Genomic DNA, 14888 nt, shown 5'->3' with positions numbered 1-14888 from the left:
TTACCCGCAGGGCCCCAGCACTTCATGAGAAGCGACAGGATTGGTTTCGGGCCCAAATGCTGTGAATTTGGCTCACATGTTCTCAGGGTGGATATATCCCCCCCCCCCCAAGCGTGTGATTTGTTTCAGTGACGTGGGAGAAGATTATAAAAAAAAAAAAAAAAAAAAAGGAAAAAAAAATCCAGGACAGCACTTTCTAAGAAGAAAGAATCGAAACCAGAAATAATCAGAAAGAATCAAAAACAGAGCCAGAAGTCAGGAGTGGACCAAAAAAAATCAGCTCCCACACCTTCAGCTCAACCATCCTTCACTCTTTAACCTTTTTTAGGGTTTTTATCTTTAAAGGGATATCTTTATCTTCAGGGTTTTTATCCTAGGTGGATTTACAACCACTTGGCAAAGTGGTTTCCCCAAGGAAAATACTTTAACTACTGAAGCCAGAGCGGCTGAAAAACCCTTTACGCTGCCCAAACAAACATTTTAGCACCATTAAACTGTCCCCAGGGCCATCTCCTCTCCTTCGCAGCACCTTCAGGCCTCAGGCTGTCCCCCCTTTGGCAGCCATTTTGTCCCCCCCCGGCAGCCATTTTGTCCCCATCCCTGGGGATTTCAGCACCCCCCAATGTCCCCACCCTGGGATCCCTACAGGGGGGCTCCGATCACACCAAGACCCCCGGGCCGCCATTGCCCCGAGCCCCCCCCCCCTTCCCCCGGCCCCGGTGCCCCTCCGAGGGCCCCCCAAGGCCGCTGAGGTAACGGGAGGGGGCGGATCCCTTCGCCTCAGAGCTGCCACTCGCTACTCGACGCCCCATTGGTGGGAGCTTCTGTCCATAACCCTCTTCGGCCAATCAACGTGGCCGATCCAGCCGCTGAGGCGGGATCAAGCACCTGTGCTGAGGGGAGGGAACACCGCCCTGTGTCCGTGCTCCTCATTGGCTGCCTCGCCTCCGATCAATCAAATCAGCCATCGCTATTGGCTTCAGCCAAAGGGGCGGGGCTTATTGTCCTCTCCTGTCAACCGAGGTGCCACTCCAGGCGAGAGGCTGCATCCCATTGGTCATTCCGCCAATCCATCACCCTCCATTTGTGCCTGCCATTCGTCTCCCAAAAAGGCCCACGGCGGGGGGAGGGAGGATCATCTCCTTGAACCTCATTGGCGGAACACCCATCCATCAATACCCCTCCGGCCTTCCCATTGGCTCAGCGGCCAGGAGGCGGGGCCTTTTAGCCTAGCCCCCCCCCTCCGAGGCTGATTCCCGGACCGCCCTCAGCGATTGGCTGCCGGCCCGGGAGTGGGTGGGCAGAGGCGCGAAGGCGGCGCGCTGATTGGCTGCGGGGCGGGGCCGCCTGTCACTCGGTGTCAGGGCGGCGGCGGCGGCGGCGGCGGCTCCCCCATGGCAGCGGCGGGGCCCGCGGCGGCCGCGGCTCCCGCTCGGCTCCAGGCGGCGGCGGCGGCGGCGGCGGCGGCGGGGGGGAGCCGCGGGCCCCCCCCTCGGAGGCAGCCGGCGGTCGCCATGGCAGCGCGGCGCAGGTGGGCGTGGCCACGGGGAAGCCCCGCCCCTTTCTGGGAGGGAGGGGCTCCCCCCTCGGGGGGGGGGCGCCCCCCTCAGGGGCTGGAGGGGGGGGGGGGGGGGCAGTGAGCACCCCCCTGAGGGGGGGGGGGGTTGGGCCTAAAACCCCCTCAAGGTGACGGGGGGGGGGGGCATAAAAGGGCCCCCCCCGGCTGGGGGGAGGTGATTGGAGTCGCCCCCCCTCCGCTTTTGGGCTTAATTTGGGTTAATTTGGGGGTTAATTGGTTTTGGGGGGCTGCCCCCCCCTCATGGGGCTCCCCCTATTTGATTTCTTTTTGGGGGGGGGGCTCCAATCTGCGCCCCCCCTCACTGCTGTGGGTGTTGGCCCTTCCCTGGAATCAGGTGAATTGGTAAAAAATCGGGTAAAATCGGTAAAAAGCAGAACAATAAAAAAAAAAAAAAGAACAATAAAAAAAAGGGAGGGGGGGTGCAGCAAGCGGTGCCCCCCCCTCAGGCATTGTTGTGAGCCCCCAAATGGCGCTGGGGGGGTGGGGGGCTGTTGTCACCCCCCTCCAAACCCCCCACCCCCCCCAGCACCCATGGGTGGGGGTCCCTGTGTGCCCCCCCCGGTAATGAAGATGGAGCATCGGCGGCTTTGTGCCGTCCCCGCCTCTCCTTTTGGGTTCAAACCCAGCGATTTTAGCCACGCCGGGGTAGCTCGGGCTCCAAACCGCAGGGTTCTGCCCCAAAATCCCACCTCTCATTTTTCTTTTTTCTTTTTTTCCCTTTTTTCGCTGCTTTTCACTGGGTCGGGGGCTTCGCCAGCAGCGTTTAATGCCTGCTGCCACCATGGGGGGGAAAAAAAACACGATTTTGGTGAAAAATCCCCAAAAGACACCAAACCCACGCGGTTTGGGGCTTGTTTCAGCCAATTTGGAAGTGCAAAAAGCACCAAAATCGCCGCCTGAGTGGTGTTTTGGGAGATTTTCCCCCCAAAATGCCCCAGGAGGCTGCGGGGGGCTTGCTCTCATTTGGTGTTCAACTCAATTTCCACCTGATTTTGGGTGGGTTTGGGTCGGTTTTGACATTGGCGGCGTCTTGGGGGGATTTTAGCTGAAAAAAATGTTCTGCTTGGTCCATGCCGGTGGCAAAAAACATGGTTTTTAAACCCATTTTGCCCGTTTTCCTTCTCTATCCTCCACCCGCGGCTGCTGGTGATGCTTGCGAACGTCCTGCTGAAATATTTGGGGTGGAATCGATTCTTTTTCCTCACCTGGCTCCTTTTATGAGTTAAAAACCGTTTTTTTCTGGCAAACGAGCGAATTTTGGATAGTTTTGTGATCGGCCGCGACAAAAACGCTGCTTTGGGGAACTTTGGAGCTGAAAAAAATGTCGGAGACACTGCAAAAACACAGCGAAAATGGGGTGAAAAAGGTGCAAATCAGCACTGAGAGATGCTGCAAATAAAAACAGGCAGAAAAGGCACAAAAGCGGCGTGGAAAAGGCCCAAAACGGGGCAGAAAAGGCCCAAAACGGCGCAGAAAAGGTACAAAGCTGCGAAAAGGGCCCCAAAAAGCTGCAAATTTGGCAGATTTTGAGTGAAAGGGTGGAAATTTTCACGTTTTCCTTCGGAAGTGGCCCGGGCTCAAGGTCAGTGCCTCGACGTCGTGCTGAAAATGGGCATTTCTGCAGCGTTTTGGGGTCATCCAAGCCCTTTTTGGGACTGGTTTCCTCAAATTGGTGCCTGGCCGCCCCCGTGGTGTTTCTGGGGCCGTTTTCACTGTTTTCCCCCCAGTTTTCTTAGGGCCTTTGGTCACCCCTTGGCCAGATTGCTGCTGAGGTCCTCGTCCCCCAGCCCGAGGGGAATTTGGGGTGGATGCTTCGAAAAGCTGCCCCACGGCGCCTCCATCCGCAGGGTGGTGTGCCTTTTTGCTCCAAATTCAAGCATTTTCAGCAAATTTGGGTCCCCGTCACCCCGGAACAAGTGGTTTCTCATCCCAGAGGCTGCTCCCGCTGCCAACAGGCACCCCGGAACGCCCCAAAGACCGGGGTCTGCCAGCTCCTTCCCTCCACACCACAAAACTACCCAAAACCGCCAGGATTTCACCCAAAAAATCAGGTTGAAGAGGGAGAGCTCCCCTTTTCCACCCACTTTGGTCGCATCACCACCGCTGCCGTCCTCATGCCTCGCTTTTGAGCTGATCTCATGCATTTTGCATGTTTCCTTCTTTATTTTTTTTAATCCCCTCGCCAGAGCGGAGCTATTTTTTTTCCCTAAAAAGCCATTTCAGGACGTTTTTGCAGCCCGTCGGACCCCGGCTTGGTCGTTAACGTGGAGTTTTGCAGCCGAGACCTCGGAAATATTAATTCCCCAAAACGAATTAACGGGGCTGGATGCGCCCTGCCCCACCACGTGCAGCTGAATTAGGCACAATTGAGGCTTTTTCCTCCCCGCAGCCCTTAAAAAAATGGGAAAATTTCCTGCTTATTGAGCAAATCTGCCCAAGCCCGTTAACCATTGACCCGGTTCTCGCCCCGAAGCGCCTCTGTTAAATTTTGCTGCTTTTCGGAAACCATTAACCAAACCGTGCAGGATTTGCCTCAGTCGCGGTACGGCTGCGCCTCCACGCTGCTCTCCTCCAAGCTCATTTTGGGCCATTTTTTTCCCCCCCAAAAAATGGGAAGGAAACGCAGCTTTTTGGTTAAACCCCTCGTGATTTTATAACTTGAGCTGCACAGAGCAAATTGAGGCCAGATCAGGTAAACCGGGCGTTTCCTATCCACGGCGCTTCCTTTTCTGCCTGCTTTCTTGATCCCCTCCAAATGCAGGTTCACTCTGCTGATCTTCAGCAGCAGTTTTCACCAAAAAGCATGTTTTCAGCCCCAAAAAAACAACCTGCCGCTTCCCACCCCGTTTCTACCAGTCCCCGCCGTGCCCAAACGGGGACTTTTTCCTCTCCAGGGAGGGTTTTTTTTCCCTAAAATCCTGCCGGAACGGGCAAACCGTGCAGCGTCAGCACCCAAAGCAAATCCCCAGCGGGGGCAGTGCTCTGGAAATCCTCTCTTCTCACAATAAGCCCCAAATGGGGGTACTTTGGGCCAAAATGGGGGTACTTTGGGCCAAAACGAGGGTCCGTTGGCCCAAAATGAGGGTACGGTGGGCAAAATTCCAGTTTTTAGCCTCATTTCATGTAGCTAATTTACAGCAACCACAGGACGATGCGCTTGGACCTGGCTCGACGTGAAACCAGGCTCCTTTGGCATGGACTTCACCAAATCTCTCCGCGGGCTGCAAACCAAGCCGTGCCCACGCCACGGCTTAGCTAAAACCGGGCTTTTTGGAAGAAATTTGCAGCAGCACCCGGAGGTTTGAAGGAGAAAAGCTCACGGAGCCGGAGGGGGGGGTCCCCGTCCCGCTGACGTTGTCATTTGGCTTCCAGGTGAGACCCCAAAGCCCCCGGGGGGTTCGGAGCCCCGCCGCGATGGCCTCGCCGGCCGTCAGCCCCGACTCGTCGTCGCACGAAGCCCTCTCCTCCGTCAACTCGGCCCCGGCGTGCTCGCCCACCTCCGACTCGGAGAACCTCAGCCCCGACGAGCTGGAGCTGCTGGCCAAGCTGGAGGAGCAGAACCGGTGAGCCCCGGTTTAAAACGGCCTTTTTTGGGGCAAGGATTTCCCCCAAAATCAAACGGCAACGCCCTTCTCCCAAGCCTCAGCCGAAGCAAGGTGAAAATGCTCCAGTTGGGTTTTTTTTTGTGGTCCACGTTCGGTTTTTTCTTTGACAGCAGCAGGGTTTGATCGCTCAGGTGGGTCCCCTGGCAGGAGGTGGCTGTTTGGGACTCGTCAATAAGAAATGCACCCACTTTGTTCGTTTTTTTACCCGATTGATGGGAAGCGAGCCCCGAGGCTCCCTTAGCGGAAGGACGAGGCGAAAAGCTCTGCAGTAAAGCAGTGTTGTGCCCCAAAACTCCAGCTCTGAAATGCAAATTCCCTCGGAAAGCCATTTCTAGGCAACATTTCCCACAAAAAAACCCCGCTGCGATCCCATTATCGAGCAAAAGGCGTTACAGAAACCAGTCCTGGGCAGCTGTCAGCAGCTGGCTGGGGAAAATCGCCCATCTGGGTGCCATCTGGGAGGGGTTTGGGGGAATGTCTCTTCCCCTGGGACAGTTTGGGAGGAGAAGCTCCTCTTTTGGGGTATTGTGGGGAGACAGGTCCACCTTTAGAGCGGTTTTGGGGAGAATATGTTTTCTTTTGGGGTGTTTGGGGGGAATATCTCCTCCTTTAGGGTGTTTGGGGGGGAATGTCTCCTCCTTTAGGGTGTTTCTGGGGGGAGTATGTCCTCTTTTGGGGGGAATATCTCCTGTTTGGGGGCTCTCTCCTCCTTCGGGGCTTTTTTTGGGGGCTAACTCCGTCTCTGGCAGGCTGCTGGAGGCCGACTCCAAGTCGATGCGCTCCATGAACGGCTCGCGAAGGAACAGCGGCTCCTCCTTGGTCTCCAGCTCCTCGGCCTCCTCCAACCTCAGCCACCTGGAGGAGGACACCTGGATCCTCTGGGGCCGCATCGTCAACGAGTGGGACGAGTGGCGGAAGAAGAAGGAGAAGCTGCTCAAGGTGCGGGGGGCGGCGCCTGGCTTTCGCTCAATTCCAAGCCGATGGAAAGCCGTTTTCTCAGGTTTTTCACCCCGTTTCTCCCCAGGAGCTCATCCGCAAAGGGATCCCCCACCACTTCCGCGCCATCGTCTGGCAGCTGCTGTGCAGTGCCACCGACATGCCCGTCAAAAACCAGTACTCGGAGCTGCTCAAGATGTCCTCGCCCTGCGAGAAGCTGATCCGCCGCGACATCGCCCGCACCTACCCCGAGCACGAGTTCTTCAAGGGCCAGGACAGCCTGGGCCAGGAGGTGCTCTTCAACGTCATGAAGGTAACGTCTCCTCCGGCACCGCCGCGTTTTGGGCTTGGGGAGCTGGTTTTGGTGGCGAGGAGTTGTGCTGGGCTTTGGTTCCCACCACCAGCTCCCGGCACCGCTGCTTGGCGCGGCGTAACCGAATCTGCAGCCCCAGACCTGCTTACTCCTGGAGTTCTGAGTCAATCAGGAAAGGGATAGATGAGCTTTTGGGGGTCAAAACTGAGCTTTGCAGCGATGTCATGCGCACAAGCTGAATAAAAAGCTATTTCCTACGCCATGGCCAAGCCCTCCCTCCACCGCCACACGCCTGCAGCGAGCAGGGACGGTGCCCCAGCCCATCCCCCAGCTCACACCTCTGTTTCTTTCGATTTTGGGACCTTTCCAGGCTTATTCGCTGGTGGACCGGGAGGTCGGATACTGCCAAGGCAGCGCCTTCATCGTGGGACTGCTGCTCATGCAGGTTTGTGGCGGCCCCTGGGGTTTTTAACGCCCTTTGGGGGGTGGTAGGAGGGGGATGAGAAACAGGAGCCTTTTTCTTCGTCTTCAGGAGCCAAATGGGCTCGTTCCCCCTACCCCCTGCTCCCCCTGGGTTTAAAATCCCCCCGTTCACGTTCCCATTCAGCCGGGGCTGGCTCCCAACGTGTCCCATCCCATCCCCTGAGGGCAGGAGGCTCCGTTCTGGAGCTGCTGGCGGATGTTTAAGGGGGGATTTGTGTCCCCACGGGTCTCCAGATGCCCGAGGAGGAGGCCTTCTGCGTGTTCGTCAGGCTGATGCAGGAGTACCGCTTGCGGGAGCTCTTCAAGCCCAGCATGGCCGAGCTGGGGCTCTGCATCTACCAGTTCGAGTACATGCTGCAGGTAAGCACGGCCCCCGAAACGCTGGGGGTGGCAGGAGCCTGAGGGTGGATCAGGGGGACGAGGACTGGGAGAGGTGGGAGAGAGGTGAGAGGCTTGGGAGATGCTGGAAAGAAATGAAATCCTCCCGTGAAGGTCACCCAGAGATCCTGGGGGCACCCCAGGGACCCTCCACGATTCCTCGGGGGGAGCATCCCCGGGGACCTCCCCGAGGGCCCGTCCATGCCAAAATGCCACAAAGGACCCCTGAAATAGGCCCCCGGGCCCCGTTTTCGTTCCCGTTTCCCCCCCGCAGGAGCAGCTGCCGGAGCTGAACATCCACTTTCGGTCGCAGAGCTTCCTCACCTCCATGTACGCCTCGTCCTGGTTCCTCACCCTCTTCCTCACCACCTTCCCCCTGCCCGTGGCCACGCGCGTCTTCGACATCTTCATGTACGAGGTAATGGGGCCGCGGCAAACGCCTGCAGCACGAAGAGGGGGGGAAATGCTCTCCCTGCGGGGCGTTTTGGGGAGAAACCCCAAACCCCTCGGGGGCAGGGGGGTGGGAAAGGTGACGGCCATCCCCGCAGGGGCTGGAGATCGTCTTCCGCGTGGGGATGGCTCTGCTGCAGTTCAACCAGGCCGAGCTCGTCCAGCTGGACATGGAGGGCATGTCCCAGGTACGTGCTGCTGCTTTTGGGGCAGGTTTGTCCCACGGGCTGCGTTTTGGGGCCGTGGCTTCAGCCCAGGCTGTGCCCGCAGTACTTCCAGAAGGTGATCCCGCACCAGTTCGACAGCTGCCCCGACAAGCTCATCCTCAGGGCCTTCCAGGTCAAGTACAACCCCAAGAAGATGAAGAGGTGAGGACGGGCTCCTGCCCCCTGGGACGCCCCCCCGAGACGCACGGGCGGGTGCCTGGCCCCGTCCCCATGTCCCAGCCCGGCCCCGTGTCCCCCGCAGGCTGGAGAAGGAGTACGCTGCCATCAAGAACAAGGAGATGGAGGAGCAGATCGAGATCAAGGTGAGCTGGGGTCGTGCAGCAGCGGCCTGGGGCCACGTGAGCCCTGGGGACATCAGCACCCCCCTGGGGACATCAGCACCCCCCCCCGGGACTGATTTTTCCCTGATTTCTTCCCCAATTTCTTCCCCAGCGCCTCCGCACCGAGAACCGCCTGCTGAAGCAGCGCATCGAAACCCTGGAGAAGGTGAGCCCCACGGCTGGCACCCCGAAACCTCCTGGGGGCACCCAGCACCTCCTGGGGGCACCCAAAATCTCCAGGAGGCCCCCAAAATCTCCTGGGGGCCCCCAGAACCTGCTGGGGGTACCCAATACCAACCTGGAACCCCCCAAAAAAACACCCTGGAGCACCCCAAAACACCCTGGAGCACCCGAAACCCGCACTTAGGCTGCCATCCAGATACCCAGCACCCTTGGGTGCAACCCCATGACCTCCAGCAGACCCTTACGGGGCTGCGCCCCCAAAATCTCCCCCTCTCAGCATCGTTTTTGGGAAAAAAGAACAAAAAAAAGGCAAACCACATCCAGCAGGCGCCTTCCTCCTCGATGTTCCAAGCGGGTTCTCCCTCCAGGAGGTGGAAAACGCTCCGATTTAGGGCAAAACCCGGCGGTTGCCCTATTTCCCCACCCCCACCCCGCACCCAAAAGAGCTAAAATCCTTGGAAAGCGCCCCAAAACGGGAAGGTGCCGGGTGTCTCTGCTGCACGGCTTCTCTCGCTGCCTCTGTCTGCGTTTATCTCGTTACCTGTCTCCTTTCTCTCTCTTCCTCCGCCGGCGGCCGCAGGAGAGCGCGGCTCTCGCCGACAGGCTCATCCAGGTAGCGTCCCCAAAAATGGCTCTTTTTGCCCCTTTTCCGCTGCGTTTTAACCCTTTTCTCCCCGCCTCTTTGCTTCCCAGCCTCCGGCTCGCTCGGTCGGGGAGGTTTGCCTGCTTTTCCGGAGGCTCCCGCGCACCTTCCCCGCTTTGGAAGGGGGGGGGGGAAGGAGGAGCGGTGGGGTTTGGGGCGGGCAAATTTGGGGTTTTGGGCCCGTTTGGGGGCTCGACATAAAGCGGGGGGCGGCGCGGCGGTGCTTGGGGAGAGGGTTTGGGGTAAAATTCCGCCGTTTTGGTGAGTTTGAAGAAAACCGGTGGGTCTGGAGCACGAGGTCAGCGCTGGGTGCAGGTGGTAGGGGGCAGGATGACCCCTGGAGGTCCTCGTGGGGCTGCTGTCACCTCAGTGCCACCTCCTTGTCCCCAGCGTCACCCACGGAGGGGCTGGTGCCACCCACCATGGGGCTAACGCCACCCTCTCGTCCCCAGTGCCACCCATTTGGGGGCCGGTGTCCCCAAAACAGGGCCGGTGTCCCCAGAATGGGGCTGGTGTCCCCAAAACGGGGCTGATGTCCCCAGAATTGGGTGTCACCTCATCCCCCACGCCCTGCTCTTGTCCCCAGCCTCAGGACCGTGCCCCCCTTGCACCCCCACCCCCCTCATCTCCCCCCACAGGCACCGCTGACCCAACGGGGGGACGGGGACGGGGCTCGGTGCCCCAACACCCCCAGGAGGTGACCCGTCCCCCTCCCCCGTGGTGTCCCCAAGGGCCAGGTGACGCGGGCGCAGGAGGCGGAGGAGAACTACATCATCAAGAGGGAGCTGGCGGTGGTGAAGCAGCGCTGCTCCTCCGCCACCGAGAACCTGCAGCGCGCCCAGAGCACCATCCGCCAGCTGCAGGACCAGCAGGTCGGTGTCCCCAAATGTCCCCAAATGTCCCCGAGCCTCCCCGAGCCTCCCCGGGTGTCCCAGAGCCTCTTCGAGCCTCCCTGGGTGTCCCCAAGCATCCCCAAGTGTCCCTGAGCCTCCTCGGGTGTCCCCCTTCGTCCCCAGCCCCCGTCCCGGCGGTGTCACCGGGCGGGGGGCACCCACGGGTGACACCTCGGGGCCGGTGGCAGGGGAACCCGCGGTTCAGCGAGGAGTTTGTCACCCACCTGGAGACGGAGCTGGAGCAGTCGCGGCTGCGGGAGAGCGAGACGCTCGGCGCCCTGAAGGAGATGCAGGACAAAGTGCTCGACATGGAGAAGGTGGGGGGGGGCTCGGGGCGGGGGGACAAAGACACACGAGGGACCCTGGGGTTGGGGACAGCCCCGTGAAGGACCTTGGGGACAGCCACATGAAGGACCCTGGGGTTGGGGACTCCCATATGGGAGCTTGGGGTTGGGGACAGCCCCGTGAAGGTCCTTGGGGACTGTCCCGTGATGGTCCCTGGGCTGGGGACAATCCCTGAGTGGCCCTGAGGACGGGGAGTGTCACACGGGTGGCTCTGGGGACAGGGATTGTCCCACGAGTGGCCTCGGGGACGGGGACAAAGACACGAGCGGCTATGGGGGCTCCTGGACCTGCTGTCCCGGTGCCACACGAGTGTCCCCAAGTGTCCCTCATGCCCCCTGTCCCCAGGGATCCCCAGTGCCACACGAGTGTCCCCAGGTGTCCCCCATGTCCCCGTCCCCACATCAGCTCCCACCGGCACCCCACAAGCATCCATCCCCACCTCCCCCCGAGCCCCCCGGGGTGCCCCTGTCCCCGGGGCGTCCCCCCCGATGTCCCCGTGTCCCCGCAGAGGAGCAGCCTCCTGCCGGACGAGGACAACGTGGTGAGGCTGCAGGAGGAGCTGCAGGCGCTGGCGCTGCGCGAGGCCGAGGCCGTCAAGTCCCTGACGGAGCTGCAGCAGCAGGTGAAGGACCTCAGTGACAGCTGGCAGGTGAGGCCACCCCGTGTGTCCCCCCCCGGCCACCCCTGTCCCTTGTCCTGACCCCTGGGGGCCCTTCCTGGCCACCCCCATGTCCCCCCCGGCCACCCCGTGTCCCTTGTCCCAGTGCCTGGGGCCCTCCTGGCCACCTGCGGCCACTTTGTGGCCACCTGGGGCCCTCATCCTAATGCCTGGGTCCCCTTTTGGCCACCTGGGTCCCTTGTCCCAACGCGTGGGTCCCTTGTCCCAGTCCCTTGTCCCCTCCTGGCCAGCTGGGTTCCCTCACAGCCACCCAAATCCCCTTGTCCCACCACCTGGGCCACTTGTCCCAGTGCCTGGGTCCCCTTTTGGCCACCTGGGTCCCTTGTCCCAACCCCTTGTCCCCTCCTGGCTAGCTGGGTCCCCTCCCAAGCACCCAAATTCCCTTGTCCCATCACCTGGGCCCCTTTTCCCAACCCCTTGTCCCCTCCCAGCCACCCCAATCCCCATGTCCCCCCACCTGGACCCCTTGTCCCAACACCCCGGCCACCCGTGTCCCCTCCCGGCCACCCGACCCCCCCGTTCCCAACACCGCATCCCCTGTGGTGCAGGCGGGCCGTGCGGGGGGGCGCTGGAAGGAGTCCCCGCGGCGCAGCAACGCCAACGCGCTGCAGGACGCGGTGCTGGCCGCACGCCTGCGCGAGGCACAGGCCCAGGCTGAGCTGCGGGCGCTGCGGCAGCGGGTGCTGCAGCTGGAGACACAGGTGGGTGTGAACTGGGCATACTGGGGCCACTGGTGCTGAACTGGGCGTACTGGGGCTGTGGGTGCTGGGTGCTGAACTGGGGATACTGGGGCCACTGGTGCTGAACTGGGGATACTGGGGCCATGGGTGCTGGGGCTGTGGGTGCTGAACTGGGGATACTGGGGCCACTGGTGCTGAACTGGGCGTACTGGGGCCATGGGTGCTGGGGCTGTGGGTGCTAAACTAGGGGTCCTGGGGGTGTTGAGGCCATAGGTGCTGAACTGGGGGTACTGGGGTTGTTGGGACCATGGGTGCTGGGGCTGTGGGTGCTGAACTGGGGATACTGGGGCTGTGGGTGCTGAACTGGGGATACTGGGGCTATGGGTGCTGAACTGGGATTGCTGGGGCCATGGGTGCTGTACTGGGGGTGCTGGGGTTGCTGGGGCCTTGGGTGCTGGTGCCACGGGTGCTGACCCGGAGACACCGGTCCCATGGGTGCTGAGCTGGTGTCACTGGGAGCCGGGGGCACGGCGCCGGGCCACGTGGGGGTGCCGGGCCGCCCGGGGGTGCCGTGGCCGAGGAGGGGAGGTGACAGGGTGACAGAGCCGTCCCCCCCCCCTCCTTGGCAGGGCCAGATCCAGCGCACGGTGCTGGGCCGCGCGGAGCAGACGTGCGCGGGGCTGCGGGAGCAGCTGCGGCTGGCGGCCGCGCAGAGCAAGGGGCTGCAGGCGCAGCTCAGCGAGAGCCACCGCAAGCACGCCGAGGCACAGTGCAAGGTGGGACAACCGGGGGGACTTGGGGACAATTGGGGATGCTTGGGGACACTTGGGGACACTCAGGGATACCTGGGGATGCTCAGGGACACTTGGGGACGCTCAGGGGCACCCACACGTCCCCTGCCCTGGGGTCCCATCTCCATCAGCCATGGGGTGACACGATGGTGTGGTGACACGGTGACACGGTGACACAGTGCCACGGTGCTGGGGTGACAGGATGATGGGGTGACAGGATGATGCAGTGACACGGTGACACAATGACACGGTGACGCGGTGCTGGGGTGACACGGGGTGACAGGGTGACACAGTGACATGGTGACACGGTGATGTGGTGATGCGGTGACATGGTGACACAATGACACAGTGCCACAGTGCCATGGTGACGTAGTGACACGGTGACACAATGACACAGAGACAGGGTGACACAGTGCCACGGTGCCATGGTGACACGGTGACACGTGTGTCCCCAGAGCAAGGAGGAGGTGATGGCCGTGCGGCTGCGCGAGGCCGACAGCATGGCCGCCCTGGCCGAGATGCGGCAGCGCGTGGCCGAGCTGGAGATCCAGGTGGGTGGCACCGGGGGGACACCTTGGGGACACCTTGGGGACACCGGGGGGACACGGGGACAGGGGGGCACCCGCTGACCCGCGCGCACCCGCAGAGGGAGGAGGGGATGCTCCAGGGGCAGCTCAACCACTCGGACGCGGCGCAGTACATCCGGCAGCTCAAGGACCACATCGACGAGCTCAAGGCCGAGGTAAGGCACCCATGGGTGCTGCGGTGCCGCCCTCCTGCCCCCAGGGGTGCTGGGAGACCCGTCACCTGCACCCAGGGGTGCTGGGAGGTGTAAACGCTGCACCCATGGGTGCTGGGCGACCCATACCCTGCACCTATGGGTGCTGGGAGATGTATGTGCAGCACCCATGGGTGCTGGGATTGCCCTGCCCCGCACCCATGGGTGCTGTGTGCCCCACGTCCCGGGGCTGTCACCCTCGGGTGTCTCAGGGCCCCCCTCCCGCCCCCCCTGGCCTCTCCCGGTCCCCGTGCGGGTGCTGCCGTCGGCGACGTCCCCACAGGGACAGCTGGTGACAATGGCCCTCCCTGTGCCACCCCCCCCCTTCTCTGCTGGCCCCTGCCTTGTCCCTTGTCCCTTGTCCCTTTGTCCCCATCCCCTTGTCCCCCTGTCCCCGTCTCCCCGTCGCTGTGTCCCCATTCCCCTGTGCCCATAATCCCATCCCTCTGTCCTCCTGTCCCCGTGTCCCCATCCCCCTGTCCCCGTCCCCGTGTCCCCGCAGATCCGGCTGCTGCGGGGCCCGCTGGCGTTCGGGGCGGTGGGGCTGTGCCGGCGGCTGGGGGACGAGGACTCGCTGGGCTCCTCGGACGAGGAGCTGCCCCCCCCCCTTCGCGCTGCCCCGCGGGGACCTCGGGGACATGGGGGACAGCAGCGACAGCGACGCCGAGGGGGCCCCCCCCGGCACCCTGAGCCGCGCCCGGGACCTCGGGGACCCGCTGGGGACGCTGGGGGGGGGCTTCGGGGACACCGCGGGCGCCCCCGACCCTTGGGGACGAGGGGACAAAGAGGGGGACTGCCAGCTCCGGGGCACCCAGGGGACACCCGGGGGCACCCAGGGGGCACCCAGGGGACGTGGGGGGACACCCTGGGGACCCGCAGCACCCAGGGGACACTTGGGGACTCCCACGGGCCCAGGGGACATGAGGGGACACCAATGGCACCCAGGGGACGCTTGGGGTCACTTGGGGACATCGGGGGCACCCAGGGGACGTGGGGGGGTGCTTGGGGACACCCACAGCACCCAGGGGACTCTTGGGGACACCCAGGGGACACCGAGGACCCCCCGGCGTGGCCCCGATCCTGCCCCCCCCCCTTCTTGTCCCCCTCCCATTTGGACCCCATGGAAAAAGAACCAAGAGGTGCTGGGGGCCCCAAAACCCTGCGGAGTCGCCCCAAAATGTTGTGCCCCCCCCCCAAAAAAAAAGGAAAAAAAAAAAAGGAAACAAAAAAAACACCTTTTGGGCTGCCTCGGGAGTGTTCTTGGATCCCAAAAGCGCGGAGATTTGCCCCAAAATGCCCAACCCCCCTGGATTCCCCCCCCCTCAAAAAAAAAAAATGGTTTGGGCCCCCAAAATGCCCCCCCCCCCCCCCCAGGACTCCAAACCCCTCGAGGTGCCCTCCCCCCCATAAAAAAAAGGTCTGGGGTCCCAAAACCCTCGAGTTTCTCCCCAAAATGTTACCCACCCTCCCCCAAGGAACCACACGTGGGGGGGGGGGCAGCGCCTTTATTTGGGGGGGCTGCGGGGGGGGGGGGAGGGACACATTTTGGGGGGGGGGGGTCCCAGGCTCAGGGGGCTCCTGGGGGGGCCCCAACTGGAGGCAGCT

At 62.1% G+C, this 14888-nt stretch overlaps 1 protein-coding gene across 1 annotated transcript; it reads left to right on the top strand.

Annotated features, from left to right (window-relative positions):
- Positions 1–1403: 1403 nt before the first annotated feature.
- On the top strand, positions 1404–14351 carry LOC311220506 (EVI5-like protein; the record flags this gene model as incomplete). Its single annotated transcript, XM_084304069.1, is given in 21 exon segments — positions 1404–1531; positions 4952–5142; positions 5934–6123; positions 6209–6433; positions 6804–6878; positions 7151–7276; positions 7569–7712; positions 7843–7932; positions 8015–8112; positions 8213–8273; positions 8404–8457; positions 9055–9087; positions 9849–9989; positions 10199–10327; positions 10864–11004; positions 11583–11735; positions 12344–12490; positions 12961–13056; positions 13152–13247; positions 13786–13904; positions 13906–14351. Coding segments are annotated over 20 exon segments (2713 nt in total), but the record flags the coding sequence as incomplete, so codon positions are not given.
- Positions 14352–14888: the final 537 nt, after the last annotated feature.

Source organism: Netta rufina, assembly GCF_964035555.1.
Source record: "Netta rufina genome assembly, chromosome: 32".
NCBI lineage: Eukaryota > Metazoa > Chordata > Aves > Anseriformes > Anatidae > Netta > Netta rufina.
Note: the sequence above shows the minus strand (reverse complement) of the source record. Positions and strands in the feature narration are given on the sequence as shown.